Source organism: Amblyomma mixtum, chromosome 2 (assembly GCF_055824585.1).
Source record: "Amblyomma mixtum isolate Tamu chromosome 2, ASM5582458v1, whole genome shotgun sequence".
NCBI classification, from domain to species: Eukaryota; Metazoa; Arthropoda; class Arachnida; order Ixodida; family Ixodidae; genus Amblyomma; species Amblyomma mixtum.
In genome coordinates, this window is record NC_143013.1 from 86,903,993 (window position 1) to 86,924,631 (window position 20,639).

Below are 20,639 nucleotides of genomic sequence, written 5' to 3' on the forward strand. Positions count from 1 at the left end.
AAGTACAGCGACTAAAGGCAGAATAGACCAGTGGTTCTGCATAAAAATTTTTGACATATTGATAACAATCAATGATCAAAACAGGACGTTAAAAGATGCACAAAATCACTATGCAATTTTTGTCTCAGCATCAAACTTTAATGTTGCAGTACCAGGAAGCTGCAAGGTCACTGGCTTGGCAGAGAAATTTTTGTTTCTCAGCAATTGCATTGACTGTTTCGGGTAGTCGGCAGCTGTGTCTTCCTCGCTACCCTCAATTCTTTAAGGCTGAGCTTACATAAGTTAAAATTTAAAACATAATTTCTCACCAATCGCATCAAAAATTCACAACATTCACCCACTATGAAAGCAAGCTCGTTATTTTTAATCTACTCCCAACACATACGCTGCTACCGCGGGGATAAACGGCCTACTAACACTGAAGTATTTACAGACGTGAGCAGGCCTTTCTAGTGTGCTCGAGTTGTAACAGCCGGACCGGGCTGTGAAAGGTGCAAAATTTAGCTGAACACCGAATCCATTGAGCCACCCCGGCGAACACAAAGTGTACATCTCAGCAAACTGCAAAATGATTCTCTCTTCCCCTTACTAAAAACGCACGCTGTATCCAACGATAGCCCAGAACACAATGTATTTTGTGACTTACCCACCAAGTGCAGAATTTTGGTGTCATAGTAGCCACCCGAAGTCGTAGCATCGCCGCTCCAATAAACGGAAGTTTTGGCCGGTTCATAATCCGCTCTGTTTTTCGGGTGAAAGAATTGTATTTGTGACTCCTCCACCGCGCACGTCGCCAAATCTCACGTGTACTGCACAAAAGCAAGCATTTTGCAGCATAGCGGATGAAGAGAAACGGCGTCCACAGCGAAATAAATCACAGAAAGAAGGAAGGTTTTGCAAGCGTAGACCGTAGACCTTCCCGTTCGCATATTATTGTGATTGTCCAACTGTTTCACTGAGAACCCGTGTGATGGTGCTAGCCTATTACTAAAAGTTTTAGGTTTTATTTTGATTCACAGCATTATTTACAAAAGAATAACAAAAGTAGTCGTTATATATTTTTAATACTTTAGAAAATGCATAGATTTTTGCAAATAAAAGTGTCTATTAGAGGGAAGTATTGTGGACATGAGGTGACACTGCTATTACACAATTTTGAGAAAGAAAAAGGGGAGAGAAACACTGCCAACTCGTGCTTCAAACGCTGCACGCGGCATGCAGTCGAAGATTGGCTCTCTTCACGCCGCCGTAGGTACTGTAGGTATTCCAGCCACTGTACCGTAGGTCCAAAAAAAAGAAAAACTTGGGCAATTTTTTGTATGCTTCTGGAAAATAATTTACCGCTAATAAGACAGCGAACAACAAAACTAAGAGCTAATGTGAGGAGAAAATATTTGCCTTCATTTACACTTTAGGTCGTTTCGTAGTTAGTTTTGATGCTGGCCGACAACGACTCCATCGCCTCTTGGGTAAGTGCGCTGCATTGCCTCTTGCGTAAGAGTGCTCTTCGTGTTCACATTGTACACACTCGCGCGCACCTTGTGTTGTTTGCTTATTCTCATTGGTGCTCCAGCACAGTGGGCTTCTATCGTGAAAGTGTACAACGCCGACAGTTTGACACTGCAACAAACTTCGCTATGCCACGGGTGCCGCGGCAACGCTACAGGCGCTATTTCGAGCCTGGATCCACTGCAAAGGTGCCCAAGCAGACTGTCTGCAGCCAATGCCAGAAGGCCAAAGCATCCCAGGCTAGCAGTGCTAAGGTACCGGTGAAATCTGTAACCCCACGCTAGCGTTCGTGTTTGTATTAGTAGGTGTCGAGTTGAAGCGTTGGAAAGCGTTAGTGCTAATTTCATTTTTTACACTATTTCAGGAAGCATCGCCAAACCCCGACAGCCAGCCTGCGCATTTGGCTGGAGAAATTGATTCTGCGGACTGCGCGACTGAAGTGTCTTCTCAGCACCGCTTCGATGACACGGCTTTAGGTGCCTCCTCTAGCACAAGTGCATCCGTGAGCTGTGCCAGGAACTCGAAGCAGTGCCGAGCAGTAGCATTGCTCATGCACCTCGTGAAGGTCATGCCGTCATCTCTAGCAGTGATAGCTGTGCATCTGAGCAGAATTCTAATGTGAACTCTGACTGTGAGGCTCCACCAGACTGCTCGAGTGAAGAAACTGATGCTGAACCCGGTACTCAAACAACATTAGAAGAGCAGGCCAACATATTGGGTGAGCATTTTTCCACAGTTTCAAGCTCATCCAACTACACACACACATTTCAAAAGCACAAAACAATAGTAGAAAAACAAAAACTTCCCTTCGGGACATGCATACATGAAGACTACAATCAGCTTATTACAATGCAGGAACTAAACACAGTACTAACATCCGGTAAAAAGACAGCACCAGGCCCAGACAATATACATTATGCCATGCTTGCTCACCTCTCTGAGACTGCCATAGAGGCTCTCCTGTATTGGTATTTTGTAGCCGAACTGTATTGGTATTTTGTAGCTTTCTTCTGCGCTTTTTTGTATGTGCCTGCAAAAGATTACACATCAGAAGCCAAACTCTTATGCAGTCTACACTGAAAATACCACTTGACATGAAATCAAGACTAAACATCATCAGAACATTATCCTACCTATACCTGAGGTTGAAGGCCTCAATTCAGAATGCTTGCTATGAAAGGCAATGCAAGGAAGGGTTAATTTTGACCCTGAGACAACGTAGCCTATCCCGGCCGCGGCGGTTGAATTTCTTTGCAGGAGAAATTCTAGAGGCCCGTGTACTGTGCGATGTCAGTGCACGTTAAAGAACCCCAGATGGTCTAAATTTCTGGAGTCCTCCACTACGGCGTCTCTCATAGCTTTAGTCGCTTTGGGACGTTGAACCCCATAAACCAAACCAAACCATAATCGGATGAAACAAGAAAAAAAGCAGATGATGCCCCAAAAGCAAGCCTTTGAGCCAATGGCACTAAATGCTTTTTCATGACGTTATGTTTAATCCCCCTGCATGACATTGCAGCCAGCTGGCAGGTGCCAGTATTGTAGTTGATTATAAAGTGATTAAGCTTGATGCTGCAGAATCCAATCACCACGACTTGTTGGACAGCTTCCTTTCAGGGGCTTTTCCTGGTTCTTTTGTTGTTACATATGACTATAACAATGCACAACACGTGCATAATTTGTGCATTTTGCTGCCAATAAAATACTGCCACCACGTCAAGAGCTCAGTTCGGGGAGCTTGCTCAGCAGTGAAGCACCTTATAAGCTGTTACACTGCCACTTCAGTGTTCCAAGTGATGCTGAATTGAACAGCAGCAGGATAAGTTAACTCATGTACAGTCGAACCACGATATAACGAAGTTCGTCGTGCAATGAAATTTTTTCATTTCAATTTCCTGCTTCGATTGAAATGCATGTATTTTTTACCTCAATTCTAAAGTTGCTTATATTATCTTCAAGAATGCGAGCCAACAAAATAAAGTGGAACGGGAAGGCTTCAACAAAGCGCAATATCAAGTCATCGTGATACATATGTAACCATGTTTTTTTGTTCTTTTGTAAAAGTGTTTTTTGCCACCCATCTGCAAATATATAAAGGGGACAAGCAGCATTTATCTTGGCCTCTTTCATTTCCATATAAAAGGACACAAATAAATAAAATTAAATAACAACTCTAGTGAAAAAATTTATCTCGACAACGGCCTAGCCTGCAGCGTAGGAGCAGCACACCTGTTACGTGTTGTCTCTACTGAGAGTCTTGAATGCGCTTGACTCAGTGGCCAACTGAAGGTGCCTGTATGACAGCAAGGAGATCAGTGTTAGCAGTGACAGGAACCAGAACTTTCTGGTTAGAATTTAAGCCTGAGGAGTGGAAGACTTGCGAAAACTCACACTGCATGTCTGCAATGCAACTTACGAGATTTGGTGACAACCGCAACCTTACATGTCAACCATTTGGCTGTACCAGCAGGCGGATCCGCCTGCTCTTGAGTTAGGCAGATTATCTCGGCATTCGATGCCACTGGCCACTGACATTCAGTTTCATCCGGGGTAAGCCACCCAACTGGGATGACTGCCAAGCTGTCCTCGATCGGAAATTTTACGACAGAAAATAGTTTTTCTGCTTTTCTGCAAGATGAAAACAGTGATAAAGAATAATGAACAATTAATTCTCACTGCTTTCATTTCAGGTAAATCCTTTCACAAAAACACCAGCAATGTTGCAACCAAGGCCAAAACAATGAGTAGATATTCTTCTGGAAATTTGCATTTGAGGCATGCAGGTTGCAACTCTATGGCACCTCATGAAGCACCAAACCAAGCATCTGGCAGCAAAAAAAATAGTTATAGGCAGAGTCTATTACGTCATTGGCATATAATTCCCAGGTGAAAATTTTCTACTGGGATTATCTGCTGGTCCCAACACTGCTGGGATTTTGGCAGATTCCCAGCAGCTGCTGGGACCAGCAGGCGTTGAAATGAACTTCGACCTCTCGAATTTTGTTAAGGAATAACATTGGTAGAAAAGAGACAAATACCACAAACACAGTGCTGTCTGGTATTTGTGTCATTTCTATTGTGCTAGTTCCTTCACCCAGAATTCAAGGAATCTAAGCTGTACCAATATCTGCCAGTTATGCTCATCCGAGTGTGCCGAGCAAACACAGCCCATTTGACACAGGCTCCAACTTCCTGCTTTGAGGCTTATTAATGCATTGCACGCTCTCAGCAGCAGGACAGGGCAAAAGCATCGACTCGTCTCGTATATGTGGATACGTTTATTCTGTCGTGCAAATGGCTTCAATGTGTGTCCTTCCGCTTTGACTTGACAACATCTTGGATCTTCTCGCTGAGAATCCTATTCATATTTTTCAAGACGGGCTCAACATCCACGCCCTTTTGTTGACCCCAGTGCTTGACCGTGGCTGCAAAGGAAGTTTTTACAACTGTTAATAAGATGTGGCAGAGATAGCTACCCTATGAAAGGAAGGAGGGGTGAAACACATTAGGATCCAGCAGGTACTTGCAGTAGTGGTACACTAACTCCAAACTTGCTATAGTAACTAAAGAACTAGCCAACTAGGCCAAGCTATTTGTATAATGGATATATCAGTGACATTTTACACTGTGCAAAACAAGTTTCACAGGCAAGCACAGTTTTTTATACAGTACAGTGCAGTTTATACAGTTGTTTTATGTTACCCTCGTGCACGTTTCACGCAGTGAACTGTCAGCCTATTGTAGGACAGTGCACTTCATCACTCAATATTCTCTAACGCTACTCGCTGTTACACATCAGTCAAAATACAATGACCAGTTTTTTTTCTTTTAACCTTTTACACTTCTCTCGCTCTCCATCTCTCTCCATTCATCTCTCTCTCTCCAATTTCCTCACCACACTGAGTAGCATGTCAGTGATGTTTACACGCAGGCTCAATTCTCTGCATTTCATGAAAGGGCCTCACTCTCTCTGACAGTTCCTTATGCTTGATTATTTTGATGACATGCAATGTGCAGATCTTATATCGTTGTATGCCCTTCCAAGATGAAAACACTGTGATGAACTAGCTCAAAAAACTTCCGACTGAAACATACCTACGATGACCCCATCTTCTCTGGAGTGAGGGGTTGCTTGGGCTCTTCACCTGAAGCCTTCTTCGTAGAGGCAACGACTCCCGTCACGCTGCGGACTGCTAATGTGTCAGGACCCCATATGGCATGGGCGGTATCTTTGCACACCAATGTGCCCTTCTTATTCACAAGGATCTTTGCTGCCCCAGCTGCACTGACGATTACACCTTTTGACAGGTGAAACTGAGAAGAAACATAACATAGTGCACAGTTTACATTGTGCCTTTAGCCCAAAAATATGCAGACAAAAGTAACCACACGACAAACAAGCTTTCACCGTGCAACATGCAATGCAGCTGAAAATAAAAAGTGCGCGTACTGTTCACCTTACACAACTTGTGTAAAAAAAAGTGAGAGACCATAAAAACTATTACAAAGGAAGAGAGAACAAGAAAGAAAAATGCACGCTTATGATAACCTATTCACTTCATTCGCAAAGATGCTATCGGTACTAGGCATGATCTGCAGAAGTCGAAACAAAAAGTACTGCCACTCACAGATCCATCGTCCAGATACGTGAAGTCCTCTTTTGCTGCTGTAATTAAAAATGATTTTTGAAACTTTGTTCTTTGAGGTGTTCAGCCATGAAATGCTATATAAAGCAGTAAACTTACATAAACGAGGCAGCTGTACGGATTCTGCTGGGTGCGGCGCTGCAATTGATAGGACTGTGTCATTATAAAAGGTCACTTTTTGTGGTGGAAAGGATAAGAAAAACTTACAGCATGCAGCTTGCTCTTGTTCCTGCATCGGGGTGGCCGTAGGTTCTGCAGTTGGACCAGATTGCAGTTAATATAAGCCTACTGTATTTGAAATGTTAGCTTTCCTGACTCAAGCAAGCATAAGGTACTTACGTGTACAAACAGCTGGGGTCTGCTCGGAAGATGGAATCGTGGGACTGCAAGGAAGTTCTGGAACAAAAATATTCAGCAGACTTAGCCACGAAATAGCAGAATATATTTCCAAGCACCTAATGCGCTGCGGCGGTGGGCTCTCGAGGCGCGCTGTTCTGTTCTGTGTTCTGGAACCTGGCTCTGTACTTAAAAGAAGGCTCCCAGTCTTGGGTTCTTCCCAGCGCCTACCTTCACGGCTCCTCTGGTCGTGACAATATTAAAACATTTCAAGCTTTTTATTAGTGCAAAAAAATTCTTAGCAAGTACTTGCACGAAAGCTTGGGCTTGTTGGTGGAACATACTGCTAACAGTGCAAAGGAGATGACAGAAGGGAAACGGAAGACAGAACAGTGGATTTTCAACATAACCAAGCCCCTGTAAAGCTACCCACAATTTACATGAAAGGCCATGATAAGCTGACTGAAAAATCATTAATAGAGGCTGAAAATGAACCAAACCTGCTGCACTCTTACCATCCACTTGGTTAGCTCCAACCAGTTTTGCGTCCACTGCATTAAAATAAATTGCATATTTTTGAAAATACAATAATGAAAAGCACTGAAGTAGTAAATTGTCAAAGTAAAATCAATGCGAGGCATCGTACATTGAAAAATCTTCTTCTCAAGGCACCGCCGCAGGCTCACAACTTGTTCCCTCACAAACGATCTTTCTGCTTCCAGTTCCTTGGCCCTTCCAGAAGTTTTTCTGGCTTTGAGCCTCCCGAAGCTCGCTTTTGGAACAAAGCGAATCTTCGCTTTCAGAAGAAGACTCCGTTGACGCACGCCTCTTCCTAGCCTATAAACAATTATCGTTCATGCTCATAGATTTAATCTGCAACGTTATAAAGGTGTCTGATAAGTCAGCTTATAGCTAAGCAGACATACCGCTTTGCGGCTGTCACGGCTTTGAGCTGCAAACATTTTGTTTGTGGCATTTTCCATGTTTTTTTTTAGAATATCGTCGTACTGCGCTTTTTTGGCGGCCAGCATAATTTGCTTTTGCTTCTAAAGAACGAGAAAAAAAGCACAGACTGTGTCACCACAAGTATACACATCACAGGTAAAATTTCACGGCAATGCAGAATGAACTACAAGGTATAACACTGCAATGCAAGCATACCTTCTTCTTTTGGGCTGGTGTTTCCACCACTTCAGAAGTCTCGCTTGACGATTCCTCAGAGTCGGGAAGTTTTGGCATTGCAAGTCTTTTTTTCGCCATCCGTTCCTCGATTTCTTTTTCTGTTTCTGCAGTAAGAAATTCAGACACGCATGTACACACACACACACAGTAATTAACCCAGTTTGCGTGGCAAAACTTCTCGCAATTAACGTGCACAAAACTGAGCCATTACCTCCTAGCATCAGGACTTGGGCGCTGTAGAAGCCACTATCCTTACCGTCCACAGGGTCTCGCCTAAACGCCGTGTACAAAGCCCGCGTATTGAAGTCGGTGTTGTGTACTGGGTTAAAGTTGGTGATGTCCTTTGCAGGAATCACGTGAAACTTTTTGTCCAAGTCGTGCACAAACATCGCACGTGGCTATGCAGCGTGATGCGCACCACGGATGAGCAGCGAGAGCACAGGTCGGTCGCAGCTAGATCAGCACTGTAGCTAACTAGCAACAGCTAACAGCACAGTAATAGCTAACAGCACAGTAGCTTACTAACTTAGCGCTGCCGCAGTACGATTACATAGATGCGTCTGAGAACTCGGCAAAGAAAGGCAGAAAGAAAAAGATAAACGTACACAAGTACCCAATGTTGCTATCCCCGGGAATCGACGCGAACAACTTCGGACAAAAAAAAAAGGAAGTCGATCAGCGAGCAAGTTTTGCAGAATTGTTATAAAACAAAACAATTTGAGCACAGTTAATTATTAAATTTTAGTAGCATGTTTATGTAACTGAATGTGCTCATTTACTTCTGAATCAGCTCCATGAGTTGCTGAGGGATAGCCACATTGGCATTATCATTTCAATCCAATCCAATCCAACTAGGTGATGCAGTGAATTATTTTTTAACTGCAGCGCCGAATAGGCTGGGACACTTGCAGAGTTTTCCTTTTTTTTTCGTAAGGGCCGCCTGTACCAAAGGGAAAGCCACATATCCAAATCCTAGCAGCAACAGCAATCCCTTTCTTTAGGTTACAGGCCTAGGGCTTATCTGCGGTCGATGTTCAAGTGCTATGACGGCTGTGGTGTTATTGTCACAGTGAGCTGACAAAATGGGCCGCAGGAATAAGCAGTACGGGCAGTACCTTGACCCAGGCAGCGATGCTGGCCTTCCGTGTTCCACCAGAAGTTATCTGCGGATGTCTGCGCGCCCACCGTCTCCATCTCAAGGACCTACGCGGCAATCATCGCCAGTACAAGGGGACACGCACCCAACGTCAACAGCGCAAGGATCTCCGCGCTCACCTTTGCCAGAGCAAGGACCTACGCGGTCACCTTCACCAGCGCAGACATCACCACAGGCCACCCATCATGATGGGGGCGATTATGGCAGCAGCTATAATTGGCCAGGTCCTGCGGAGACTCCCACATCGTCAAGCGATCACACGCAACCGCGTGATTTTTGCGAAGACCGTGAGACGTCAGATCAGACGCAGTGTAGTGAATTAACTGTTGAGGACTTGCTTGCACTGTCTGTGAATTTTGCCATTGAGTATGGATTGTCATGGAAGGCAATTGAAGCGCTTCAAAAACTTATATTATATATTCTTGATAGACATGATGTTCCATCGACGAAGTACCGTTTTAAGAAAAGCGTTGGAGTTGGAATTGATAAGGCGAAGTTCCACTTTTACTGCTCGCCATGCATGAAGCTTGTCGCAGAAGTTGCAGGAGATCTTGCTGGGAGAAATCGTGTGCAGGGAAACTGCTCCATGTGCGGACGCCACTACAGTGGCAGGCGAATGTTGCTTGGCGGACATTTTTTTATAACTTTGCCTGTTCGACAACAGCTGTGGGAGGACAGATGTGGGAGGAAGCTTGCGGAACTTCTTTTTGCTTGCTGGAATCAGGCGTGTCAAACACGACCCGAAACTCATTGACCAAGTTCCAGGAAATGATTGTATTCCTTGTTCGCCTCCGTCTGAAAACGCCTCTCCAAGATTTGGCCTACAGGTACCAGCTGTACTGCATTTGTTTTTCTTTTTGACACATAATTGGTGCTAAAACCAAATTGCACATTTGTTTTTCTTTTTGATACCTCATTGTTGCTAAAACCAGTCTTGAAATTTGCAGGCTTCACGTGTCGAAGGCAACTGTATCGAGGGCTGTGAACAAGTGGCTTGATGTGGCTTCTGTGCGGCTGTTATATGCTGTTAGATGGCCAGAACGTCATGTGTTGCACATGACAATGCCAATGGCCTTCCGGAGATCCTTCGGCACCCAAGTAGCCGTGATAATTGACTGCTTTGAGCTGTTTATAGAGCGACCAACGTCAATGCTGCCACGAGCGCACACATGGTCAACCTATAAACACCACAACACAGTCAAGTACCTTATTGGCATCGCACCCCAGGGTGTAATCACATTTATTTCACGTGGCTGGTGTGGACGGACCAGTGACAAAGTAATCGCTGAAAAGTGCGGTGTGTTGCAGTTTTAGCAGATAGGGGCTTCACCATCTCAGAGTCTGTGGGCTTACATTGTGCTAAGCTCGTCATCCCAGCATTCACAAAGGGCAAGCCACAACTGTCGGCTCATGAAATAGAAAAGACACGTAAGCTGGCCAACGTGAGGATACATGTGGAGCGGATAATTGGTTTGGTGCGCAACAGGTACCGCATTTTGAAATACACGCTACCAACTGAAGTGTTGGCAGCAGAGCATGATGGCCCTACTGTGCTCGACAAGATAGTTTTTGTGTGTGCAGCCCTCACCAACTTGGGGAGCTCTGTAGTACCATTTGGTTTAAATGTTTCTAAAGGCCTTTGTTTTAGTGTACATAATGCTTGCATCTTATGCTGAATAAAGTTTGAGATCTTTTGTGTTTGAAATGACGACTTTATTTGTGCTCAACACGGCCAAGCCAAACGGGCGAGTTGGGGACATATTCCAAAACTGCCTTCTGCTACCGAGCTTGTGATGCCAACCACAAGTTTGCTTCCAAAAGGCATTTCGTGCATAATCGATCAATTTAAAAAATTCATCATCAGCTGGAGCGGATGAAATTACTGCAAAGTTTCTTAAGAACACCAAAGACATTTGTTCTAAATTTTTGTGCTTGTCATTTTCTCAGTCAGTCGCCAATTTTTTCTCCCATCCGAACATTTTGAAAGGGTCATTCAGGCGAGATGCAGCCTGCTATATTCCTTCATGATCTTCATTCTAATCTCGATCCTAACATACAAACTGATGCAATCTTCTTAGACTTCGCTAAAGCATTCGATAAAGTTCCTCATAAGTGCCTACTCATACAGATTCCCGATCTAACTTGCACCCAGACATTATTTCATGGATAAACGAACTGCTCACACATCGCTCACAGTCCGTTATCGTTAATAACTGCCTCTAACCGTATACCAATCACATCAGGCGTTCTACTTAGTTACTTACAAAGTTGGTTACTCACAAATCATTAATCCGGTCGAAACTTGAGCACGCACCCGCCATTTGGAACCCACAGCAAGCATACCTCATTGAATCTTTAGAAGCCATACAAAACAGCTGTTCATTTCATTCATCGCTCATACTCATGAGCTCTCAGCGTCTCATCTCTCAACGAGCAGTCCCAATTACCAAACCTTTCCATCCGTCTCCACGTTTCTAGCCTGTGCCTGTTTCACATATTTTATTACTCTCATCTCAATCAGGAACCATACATCTGTGCACCTCCATCACGCACGACTACATTTTTGAAGTCATTTTTCCTCCACGCAGCAAGTCACTGGAACGACCTTCCCCACAAAATTGCAGCCATCACCATCCCATCCACCTTCCTAGTCGAAGTCACATCGCACTTGTCATCATGAAAATATGTTATATGCACTTATGTTAACCCCATCCGTTATGTAATACTCTCAGATGGGGTTCTGTAAGGAAATGAAAATGAAATGAAATTTCACACTTTTGCGAGTACCTTGCAACATGCCGGACAGTACCATTTGCCTTTCGGTGCCCTCTTTATGCCGACACACTTGAAGTGGAACCACTTATACTGACATGTTCCATTGTCGCACATTATCATATCACCCGACTCGGCCTTGCGGCAGTGGCAGTACAATTCGTCAGGCATATCAGATCCTTCTGTTTCAGCTACTTCGCTGCAGCTGGCTTTGCCACTCCAGTGGTGAAAACAAAGCTCAGGGAGCAAAACAAGCTCAAAGTAGTGTTTGCAGCGCTCTGCCATCTTTGTGCAAAATTGTACATCATTATAAATCCTCACTGTTACAGTCTTTTGTTGTCCACAATACAAAATCGCAGTACTTTCTTTTGGAAACAAACATTTGCAATTGTATCTGATAGTAGTAAGCATGGTCAGTGTGAAGCTTGATGTTCTCTCCATCTAAAAAGATGCGAGCTGTCTTGGATGCTGCTAGTGCCCTCACAGTGCTATCGCGGCCATTGTATGGACACTTAATCTCAAGCACGCCCTCACCACAGCAAGCGCAGCTGACTAGACCATCGGGTGTCGCTGCTAGAAATGGTTGGTCTGCAGATATTAGAAGCCCTGATGCTGCACACCTGAAGTCTACATGAACGTTAGTGGAGACTGCAATGTATGCGTCTCTGGCTTTAGATTCATGCTCTTTACCCCATGCTGAGGCGACCAAAACTGCACATCTTCAGGATGGCAAATCTTATTCAGCAATGAGAGTGAAGGATTAGTCAATGAAGTGCGGCACACTGCTTTAGCATTTGAGGCTGTGATGCGCCCAGTCCGGAAAGTGAACCACTTGGAGGATTTCGCCTGGGCCCTTGTCTCCTCCTCCACCAAGGCAGCAACCTGCAGCCAAGAAAAGTTTGTTAAATTAGTGTCTACCCACACATAAAGGCACGAGAAGTATAGAAAAGTTCATTTCTGGTTTTGTGCAGCACACAATAATTCAAAAACAGTACCACAATATGGTGAATGTACCTTGGGTTCAATTGCCAGGTTCTTCATCATCTTTTGGCAGTGGTCCACTATTGCTGCCCAACTTTGAGGAGTGTTATCTTTGTACAGGTTTGTAAGCATCACCATTGGGAACATAGCTGCAACAGGCACGGAATCAGTAGCATAATTTTCTTGTAGAGAAAGAAGAGCTGACCTGCTGCCACTTTCACCACATGCAGCTAAAAACGTGCTCCACTCTTCTTCTGTCGTTTCCTCAGTAGGTTTTCTCTGGCGCTTCTCTAAGCGGCTTGTGCCTCCTCCACCAAGCCGACGCTGCTTGACTTGTGCAGAAGCAAAATCAACTTCTGCAGCACGCTTTCCTTCGAGGAACCGAACTTTAGGAGGGGTGGAGACACCAAATTTGTGGTTCGCGCGTTCTTAGTTTCAAACGCTTCTTATGGCTCCAGGAAGCATGATACACACTCAAATATTCATATATTCACAGTGAATAATTTATTATCGCATTTTTAGGTGAACGATTTTCGGTTTCGGAACGCCGAGTTGTACAGTGACGTCACAGAGGGGGAAGATCAACTACTTCGCCTGGTCACGTGGACCCACAAAAGTTGTGACGCACCTACTGCTGCATCGTCTGCTTTCTCACACACGTGCTGACCAGCGCATGAAAAAAAACAACGGCATGGCTATAGCAGCTCGGATTCTGACGGATCTGATTCCAATGAGTGAGGACATCGACTTTTTTTTGATCACACGCTACTATCGCCTTCGCGGGTTCGCGTGAGGATGCGAAACACTTTGCAAAATGCCAGTGAGCATCGCTGCGCCGCTCTACCCAAGCTGCGCCCACAACCGGTGTCACACTTCGCCGCCGTGCAGCAGTACCTGAGCGCTGCTTGGGATGGTGTACAAATATCACAAGAAAAGACAAGATCGCCTTGTTATCAGAACTGCCAGCTATACTCGAGCAGCGACAAAGCATATACCTGCTTATGTTGGGAGCTTTCGGCAACGGCACCGCTCGCGGGCGCTCTGGGCGACGAGCTCTGCTGCTGCCTGGCTGCCGTGGTCGTCGCTAGGCCTATAGCCTGTTTCGCAAGCGGCCGGCGCTTCGGAAGTCGCCTGCGCTATAATAAAAGGCCTACTTTTCACAAATAGCTTTAGTGTTAACAGCATCATCTCACAATAAAATAATATTATGGTCAATCTCCTCGACGCCTTCGGCAGCGGAGCTTGCGGGCGCCAGGCGAGCCGGACCCGAACGTCGGGCCAGCGGCAGCTGCGAGGCGGTTGTGGCAAGAAATTTGCTCATATCACAGTTGTTACCTCTACCAGCAGCTCAGTATTAGTCAGCGATCCTCAAAAATGACAATTTTTTCACATTTCTTGTCCCATGGTTTATTATTTACGTCAAGAACACTCTTCAGCTCGCTTTTATGACGTCGGCAGACGGTATCCAGGCTGGCCGACCGGCCGGCAGGCTCGGCGTACTTCACGTCCGCACAAATACAAAACAGCCATGCTACCAGAAAGGATATGCTTCCTAGATTCGAGATATGACAGCATGACTGTGCTAAAAGTGTATCTTTCGGCAACGACACTGCCTGCGGCAACGCCGGGCGACGACCTGCGCGCTGGTCCCAGACTCCCCTAGTCGTCGCTAGGCCTAGCTGGTTTCGTATCGACTTCGCAGCTGAGGGCGCTTCGGGACTGGCCAGCGCTCAGAAACGTGCTCCGCTCGGCACCCATTTACTGAGAACTCGTCCCATAATAAGAGATATGTTCGATTTCCACGACGTCTTCAGCAACGGAACTAGCAGACGGCAGGCGAACCGCACCAGGTAGCAGCAGCACAAAACCGATGGGATGAAATTTGCTTGCTTCGCAGTCATCACTTCTACCAGGAACTCGGTATTTGCCAACGATCGTCAGAAACGATGCATTTTTGATATTCATATATCCCAGGGTTTGCTATGAACGTGAACAAACAAAACTATCGCGTTCTTCAGATGCCGGCGGTCGGCACGAAAACTGGCGCAGGCCGCCCGGCTCCAAGGAGTGCGCCCTATGTCATCATGACGCTGCCGCTCTCCGCGTTCGCATTGGCTGCCGCTTCCCGTCGTTGCGTTTGCCGCGAGCGGCCCGCCGTTGACATCTAGCAGGCCGGACGCAGGCGGCGAGCTGCAATCGGACGGTGCGACGCTGCTCGCAACGGCGCGCCGCAAACCGAGCGAGGGGCGGTTAGCAGCAAATGCGGCTCGCTGGTGCGTCGACTGCGCTCACGCGGCTGTGCCCCGCTCATCGTACGTCACTGTATTTTGGTATGACGTCACTAAAACTTTAATTTTTCTTCCCACCTTGTGACGTCAGGGTTGATGGCGCTAGCGATGGCTCTAGATCGTGAGAGTGAGCATTTAGGTAATCTTTGTGTTAGCAAGAAGTGGCCGGATTCTTCAGGTTTATTTTAAGACTTAACGATCCAAGAATGAGATAACTGGATTATTGATACGTAGGAGGTTCGGCGGATCTGCAGAGTTGGGAGGGCCTCGCCGACGCGTCTCGTATCGTCGGCGCCTCTCGGTCATCTCTCCTTCCAAGCTGCAGCGGTGGGGCTTTTATAGCCTGAGGAACGGTGGCCCCTCCGAACTGGCCAATCCAAAGGCGGCACTCGACGGCAGTCCGAAAGGACCAACCAGCGACCGCGCGGCCAACCGCTTCAAATCTTGCCGCGCGCGCTGGCGTCCGGGAGAGAAAGAAACGGCGCCTCGCTGTCTGGCCTCTTGTGACAAGTCCAGACGTGTTGCTTGCAGATGCTTCTCCTTACGACTCCGCTGCCGTAAGGCGCAGCATCGTGGCTTGTCAAGGGGGACGCTCGTAGGAGAAAGTTAGGATGCGGGGCGCCTCGTGGTCGCTGAGCAGGAGCGTTAAATGTCGTGTGCTGGCGTGTTGGGGCCGCGTGGCTCGTCAGAAATGTGAATGCTGACACGGCCTTTCCAAAATTTGCGCCTGTCCTCAGGCGCACGTTGTCGACAGCAATTCTTGGGCGAGCTGTGCGTTCTCCGCCGCGTACCTTGTGGCTTGCGTCCAGCCCGTTCTAATACGTTTTCGCTTCCATCTAGGGAGACGATGCGACTTGTGCGAAGTGCCGTGGTTGTCTCCGTTTCGTTTCTTGGTACAGGGAGTCGGGCTTGTACCGTGATGCTCACCGATACCACTGCGTCGTCGTTTCCACCTGGGGACGTGATACGACTTATGCGGACTGCCGTGTTTGTCTCGTTCGTAACGTTTCTTGGTCCAGGGAGTCGGGCTTGTTGGATCGTTCCGCATCCTGCTGCGCTTTCGTCGCGGCGCTGGCTTTATGGATGAGCCAGCTCGTCTTGGCAATGGCTTCTGCATTGTAGTAACTGTAGCAGATGCGAAAGGTGCGCCGTGTCGTTGGAGGCACGTCTCGTGGCCAACTCGTGTCGGTAGTGGCTGCTGCACCGTAATATCCGTGGCTGGGGCGCGGGGTCCGTCGTGTCGTGGGGAGCCCGTTCCTTGGCTCGATCTCGGTGACACCGGCTGCTGCACCGTAGTGTCCGTGGCAGGGGCGCGGGGTCCGTCGTGTCGTTGGGAGCCCTTTTCGTGGCCCGCTTGCGGCGGCACCGCGTGCTGCACCGTAGTGTCCGTGGCAGGGGCGCGGGGTCCGTCGTGTCGTTGGGAGCACTTTTCGTGGCCCGCTTGCGGCGGCACCGCGTGCTGCACCGTAGTGTCCGTGGCAGGGGCGCGGGGTCCGTCGTGTCGTTGGGAGCACTTTTCGTGGCCCGCTTGCGGCGGCACCGCGTGCTGCACCGTAGTGTCCGTGGCAGGGGCGCGGGGTCCGTCGTGTCGTTGGGAGACCTTTTCGTGGCCCGCTTGCGGCGACACCGTGTGCTGCACCGTAGTGTCCGTGGCAGGGGCGCGGGGTCCGTCGTGTCGTTGGGAGCACTTTTCGTGGCCCGCTTGCGGCGGCACCGCGTGCTGCACCGTAGTGTCCGTGGCAGGGGCGCGGGGTCCGTCGTGTCGTTGGGAGCACTTTTCGTGGCCCGCTTGCGGCGGCACCGCGTGCTGCACCGTAGTGTCCGTGGCAGGGGCACGGGGTCCGTCGTGTCGTTGGGAGCACTTTTCGTGGCCCGCTTGCGGCGGCACCGCGTGCTGCACCGTAGTGTCCGAGGGGCGCGGGGTCCGTCGTGTCGTTGGGAGACCTTTTCGTGGCCCGCTTGCGGCGACACCGTGTGCTGCACCGTAGTGTCCGTGGCAGGGGCGCGGGGTCCTTCGTGTCGTTGGGAACCCTTTTCGTGGCCCGCTTGCGGCGGCAGCGTGTGCTGCACCGTAGTGTCCGTGGCAGGGGCGCGGGGTCCGTCGTGTCGTTGGGAACCCTTTTCGTGGCCCGCTTGCGGCGACACCGTGTGCTGCACCGTAGTGTCCGTGGCAGGGGCGCGGGGTCCGTCGGGTCGTAGGGAGCCCGTTTCGTTGCCGGCCCGTGTCGACAGTGGCTGCTGGTCCGTGCTGTCACTCGTATCGTGTGACACTTGTCGTTGAGCAAGAAGCCTCCGCAGATGGTCTCTCTCGGCCAGCAGTCTTTCGAATTCCGCCCTCTCGGCTTGGCGGCGAGCGTTGTCGTCCATGATCCGCGTCACGAGGTCGTCCTTGCGGCCGCTGCACGAAGGTCCTCGGCATCGGAGCTCTTCCACCAGTTGCCGTTTCTTCAAGGTGGTCAGTGCGTTGCGTGCTCCCGATGCCAGAAGGGACAGAATGAGCGGGGACTCCAAGCTCACCGTCGGCGTTCTGCTGGGCTCCACGTTGTCGGCTCGGTCTTCGTTCACGGGTGACGCCTCTGCAGATCCTGTCGACTGCGCCATGTTAGCAAGAAGTGGCCGGATTCTTTTCGAATAAGGGAAACAGGTTTATTTTAAGACTTAACGATACAAGAATGAGATAACTGGATTATTGATACGTAGGAGGTTCGGCGGATCTGCAGAGTTGGGAGGGCCTCGCCGACGCGTCTCGTATCGTCGGCGCCTCTCGGTCATCTCTCCTTCCAAGCTGCAGCGGTGGGGCTTATATAGCCTGAGGAACGGTGGCCCCTCCGAACTGGCCAATCCAAAGGCGGCACTCGACGGCAGTCCGAAAGGACCAACCAGCGACCGCGCGGCCAACCGCTTCAAATCTTGCCGCGCGCGCTGGCGTCCGGGAGAGAAGGAAACGGCGCCTCGCTGTCTGGCCTCTTGTGACAAGTCCAGACGTGTTGCTTGCAGATGCTTCTCCTTACGACTCCGCTGCCGTAAGGCGCAGCATCGTGGCTTGTCAAGGGGGACGCTCGTAGGAGAAAGTTAGGATGCGGGGCGCCTCGTGGTCGCTGAGCAGGAGCGTTAAATGTCGTGTGCTGGCGTTTTGGGGCCGCGTGGCTCGTAAGAAATGTGAATGCTGACATTTGGAACCGAATTAAAATATTTTCTAAGCGTTTGTTGTGTCCAACACCTGGCTGTCAGTGCCCTTGCATACATAGGAATCCCATAGCAGGCTTTTTATAGCTTCAAAATTTGGTGTCTCCACCCCTTTAGGAAGCAGCCATGCATTTTCCCTGTCTGTACTGACTGTTGATTCTCTTCTCCTTACTGCAGCCTCAATGAAAAAAAGAACTGCTCCAATGTGTGAGCAAGCTTCCCCTAGGCCTGCTTTGCAAGTGCAGTGCCCTGCCAGCACTTCGCCGTCTTCTTTCACTAGAAGCCATGGTTCCAGCATCTTTTGACATGCTACCACTGCAAAAAGGAAGGGCATATCGCGGCAAACTGTAGACAAAAAGTTGCTTTTGCAACGATTCGGGAGACAGACAAGAATATGCGGTTGTTGGAATTGATTGCGATTGGCGCACCTGAAAAACAAACAACAGTGATCACTGACTGACCATCTGTGGCCGACTTTGCAGCCGCAAAAAAAAAACGCGTTTGCAGCAATGAAGGCATGGTAACATGATTCTCGAAAATTGTACCGCCACATCATGTAAAATTTCTGGTTGCATAGCACACCAGCATAAGTATCAGTTTTGCGCGTACAACGAGAGCTGTGCAAGTCGCAGCATAAACACACTGAGGTGTGGGGCGCTCAACAGACTGGTCAGGGAAAGGAAAGCAGACACCACAAGCGCTTGTGGGGTGTTTTGTGGTCCTCGTCTGTAGCGCTACCAACATTCCTGCACGTACTACAACCAGTTCACTCAATTTTTCGTTCACGCAACATGACGAAGCGGCACATGAAATAACAGTCCAGTTACAAAATACGCCCGACTGCAGCAACGCATTTTGTAGCTGCAGTAGGCTAGCTGGACAAGCTTTACCGACGCTGGTCGAGCACGATAACAATAAAGCACTTGTGCTGCATTATTTCAGCAGCTGTAAAACGGTCGAAAAAAAAGAGCTGTCACTTGCTAGCAGCACGAATGGTAGACTGAACGAGAACGCTTTGCCGTTCCGATCAGTGCTGCGTGTACTGTGCTACTAATGCACACGACGCGGAATCGAGCTTCAGTGAAGCAGTACTGACACTTTAACAAAGTGTAAAGTGGGGCTGGTTGGTGCATAATCTTTCGGCAAAAAACTGCGCTTGCATGAAACGATGGCGGGTGGGAGCGGCGCTTCCCCACCAGCGTCGTCCATCCCCGTGTGTCCCGTGTAGAGCAGTTTTTCGCCGCAGCACTAATGCGCAGCGATTCCGCTGGACCAAGCTGTAGCCCGTCGCTTACGAGTAGATCAGAATGGCAATATTTAAGCTAGCTACGTGAGCAGTCTCGCTGCAGATCACTCACCTTTCCAACAACGACGCGTCGGCCGTCAGCAAGCACTCTCACGCACGGCTCTTGAACCCAGCCGCTCGTGAGGAAATTGTGGGCTTCCATAGATTTGTACGCTTTGAATTCATCTCTCGTCACAAAACTTGTTCCGTGCACAAGATAGCCCTTTATGTCCGTGAATTCTACACGCGGTAGCAGTCCCACGTCCTGCACCACGTCGGAGTCTCCGTAGTCGTACGGATCGACGTTTCCGCACAGCCGAACCTTTTCAAGGTATCGGTTCTTCTCTGCTCCGCGCAGATCACGGGCGTAAACACTGAGTCGCATTGTTGCACACACGTTATTTACGGCGAGACGTGCAAAACAGTAGCAGCATTGCGGGTCACAGTCACAAACTATTGCGATGTCTGTAACAACACGGCAGCAACGACCACGGTCATGGCGGACGGCCCGCTAGCCACTAGCGCTCAGATGACGTCACGTGAAACCCCCCTATTGGCTAGTCCAGAACTGGAACCTTTTGGTTCCAACTGGGACATCCAATTGGAACCAATGAATGTCCAATTAGTTCCAATTGAAATGTCCAATTGGTTCCAGTGTTTTTTTTTGACTGGGTACACAATGAGCCACATGCGCTAATAACCATAATTAGGCACAAAAAAACTGAAACGCAATCTCGGACCCTCCAGCACTGGCGCGCGAATTGCCGACTGCTGATCGCAGCTTTCAATTTATTCGACACAACCGTTGTTAGGTATACTTCAGGCACTGTCGAGCTGCGTGCATTGAGACTAAGCTCGCAGTATACTGCAAAGTCTTTGTTTCACTGTGACGAGAACTTTAAATCGCCGCGTTGTTCGTGTACTTTCCCCTCTGAGACCAAAATGTTCAGTGCAGAGAGAATCTGGTGCCGCGAAATAAGCAGTGAAATGCGTACCGGTAGATTTTCGTCAGGCACAGAACACACATGCTTATCGGCATAGCATGCAAGCCTACAACGTATTTCCGGAGCCCTTCACTACGGCGTCCCTCATAGCCTGAGTCGCTTTGGTAGCCTTGTGACAACCATAGTTCGGCAGCACAGCAATTTGCTCTGATAGCTATCAAGCATAATATGACGCATGCCTGCATGAATGATGTTTTAAATTTCTGCCGTCAGCATGGGATGTTGGACCTTCCCAAAGACGCCAGAACAGTTCTGCAGACACAGAGGAATGCAAGCCTAGATGTCAGTGGCTCT

General features: G+C 48.5%; 1 protein-coding gene and 2 pseudogenes across 1 annotated transcript; 1 reads left to right on the forward strand and 2 right to left on the reverse strand.

Moving 5' to 3' along the window:
* Positions 1-5,604: 5,604 nt before the first annotated feature.
* Positions 5,605-8,062, reverse strand: LOC149360037 (uncharacterized). The gene is made up of 4 exons (XM_089575300.1): positions 7,885-8,062; positions 7,653-7,777; positions 7,500-7,553; positions 5,605-5,823 (listed from the first exon to the last, which is right to left on the reverse strand). Exons 1-4 carry the CDS (start codon positions 8,060-8,062, stop codon positions 5,605-5,607), a joined length of 576 nt encoding a protein of 191 aa, XP_089431426.1.
* Positions 8,063-9,744: 1,682 nt separating this feature from the next.
* On the forward strand, positions 9,745-10,534 carry LOC149360038 (uncharacterized; annotated as a pseudogene).
* An 840-nt stretch (positions 10,535-11,374) lies between these two features.
* Positions 11,375-19,726, reverse strand: LOC149360039 (uncharacterized; annotated as a pseudogene).
* Positions 19,727-20,639: the final 913 nt, after the last annotated feature.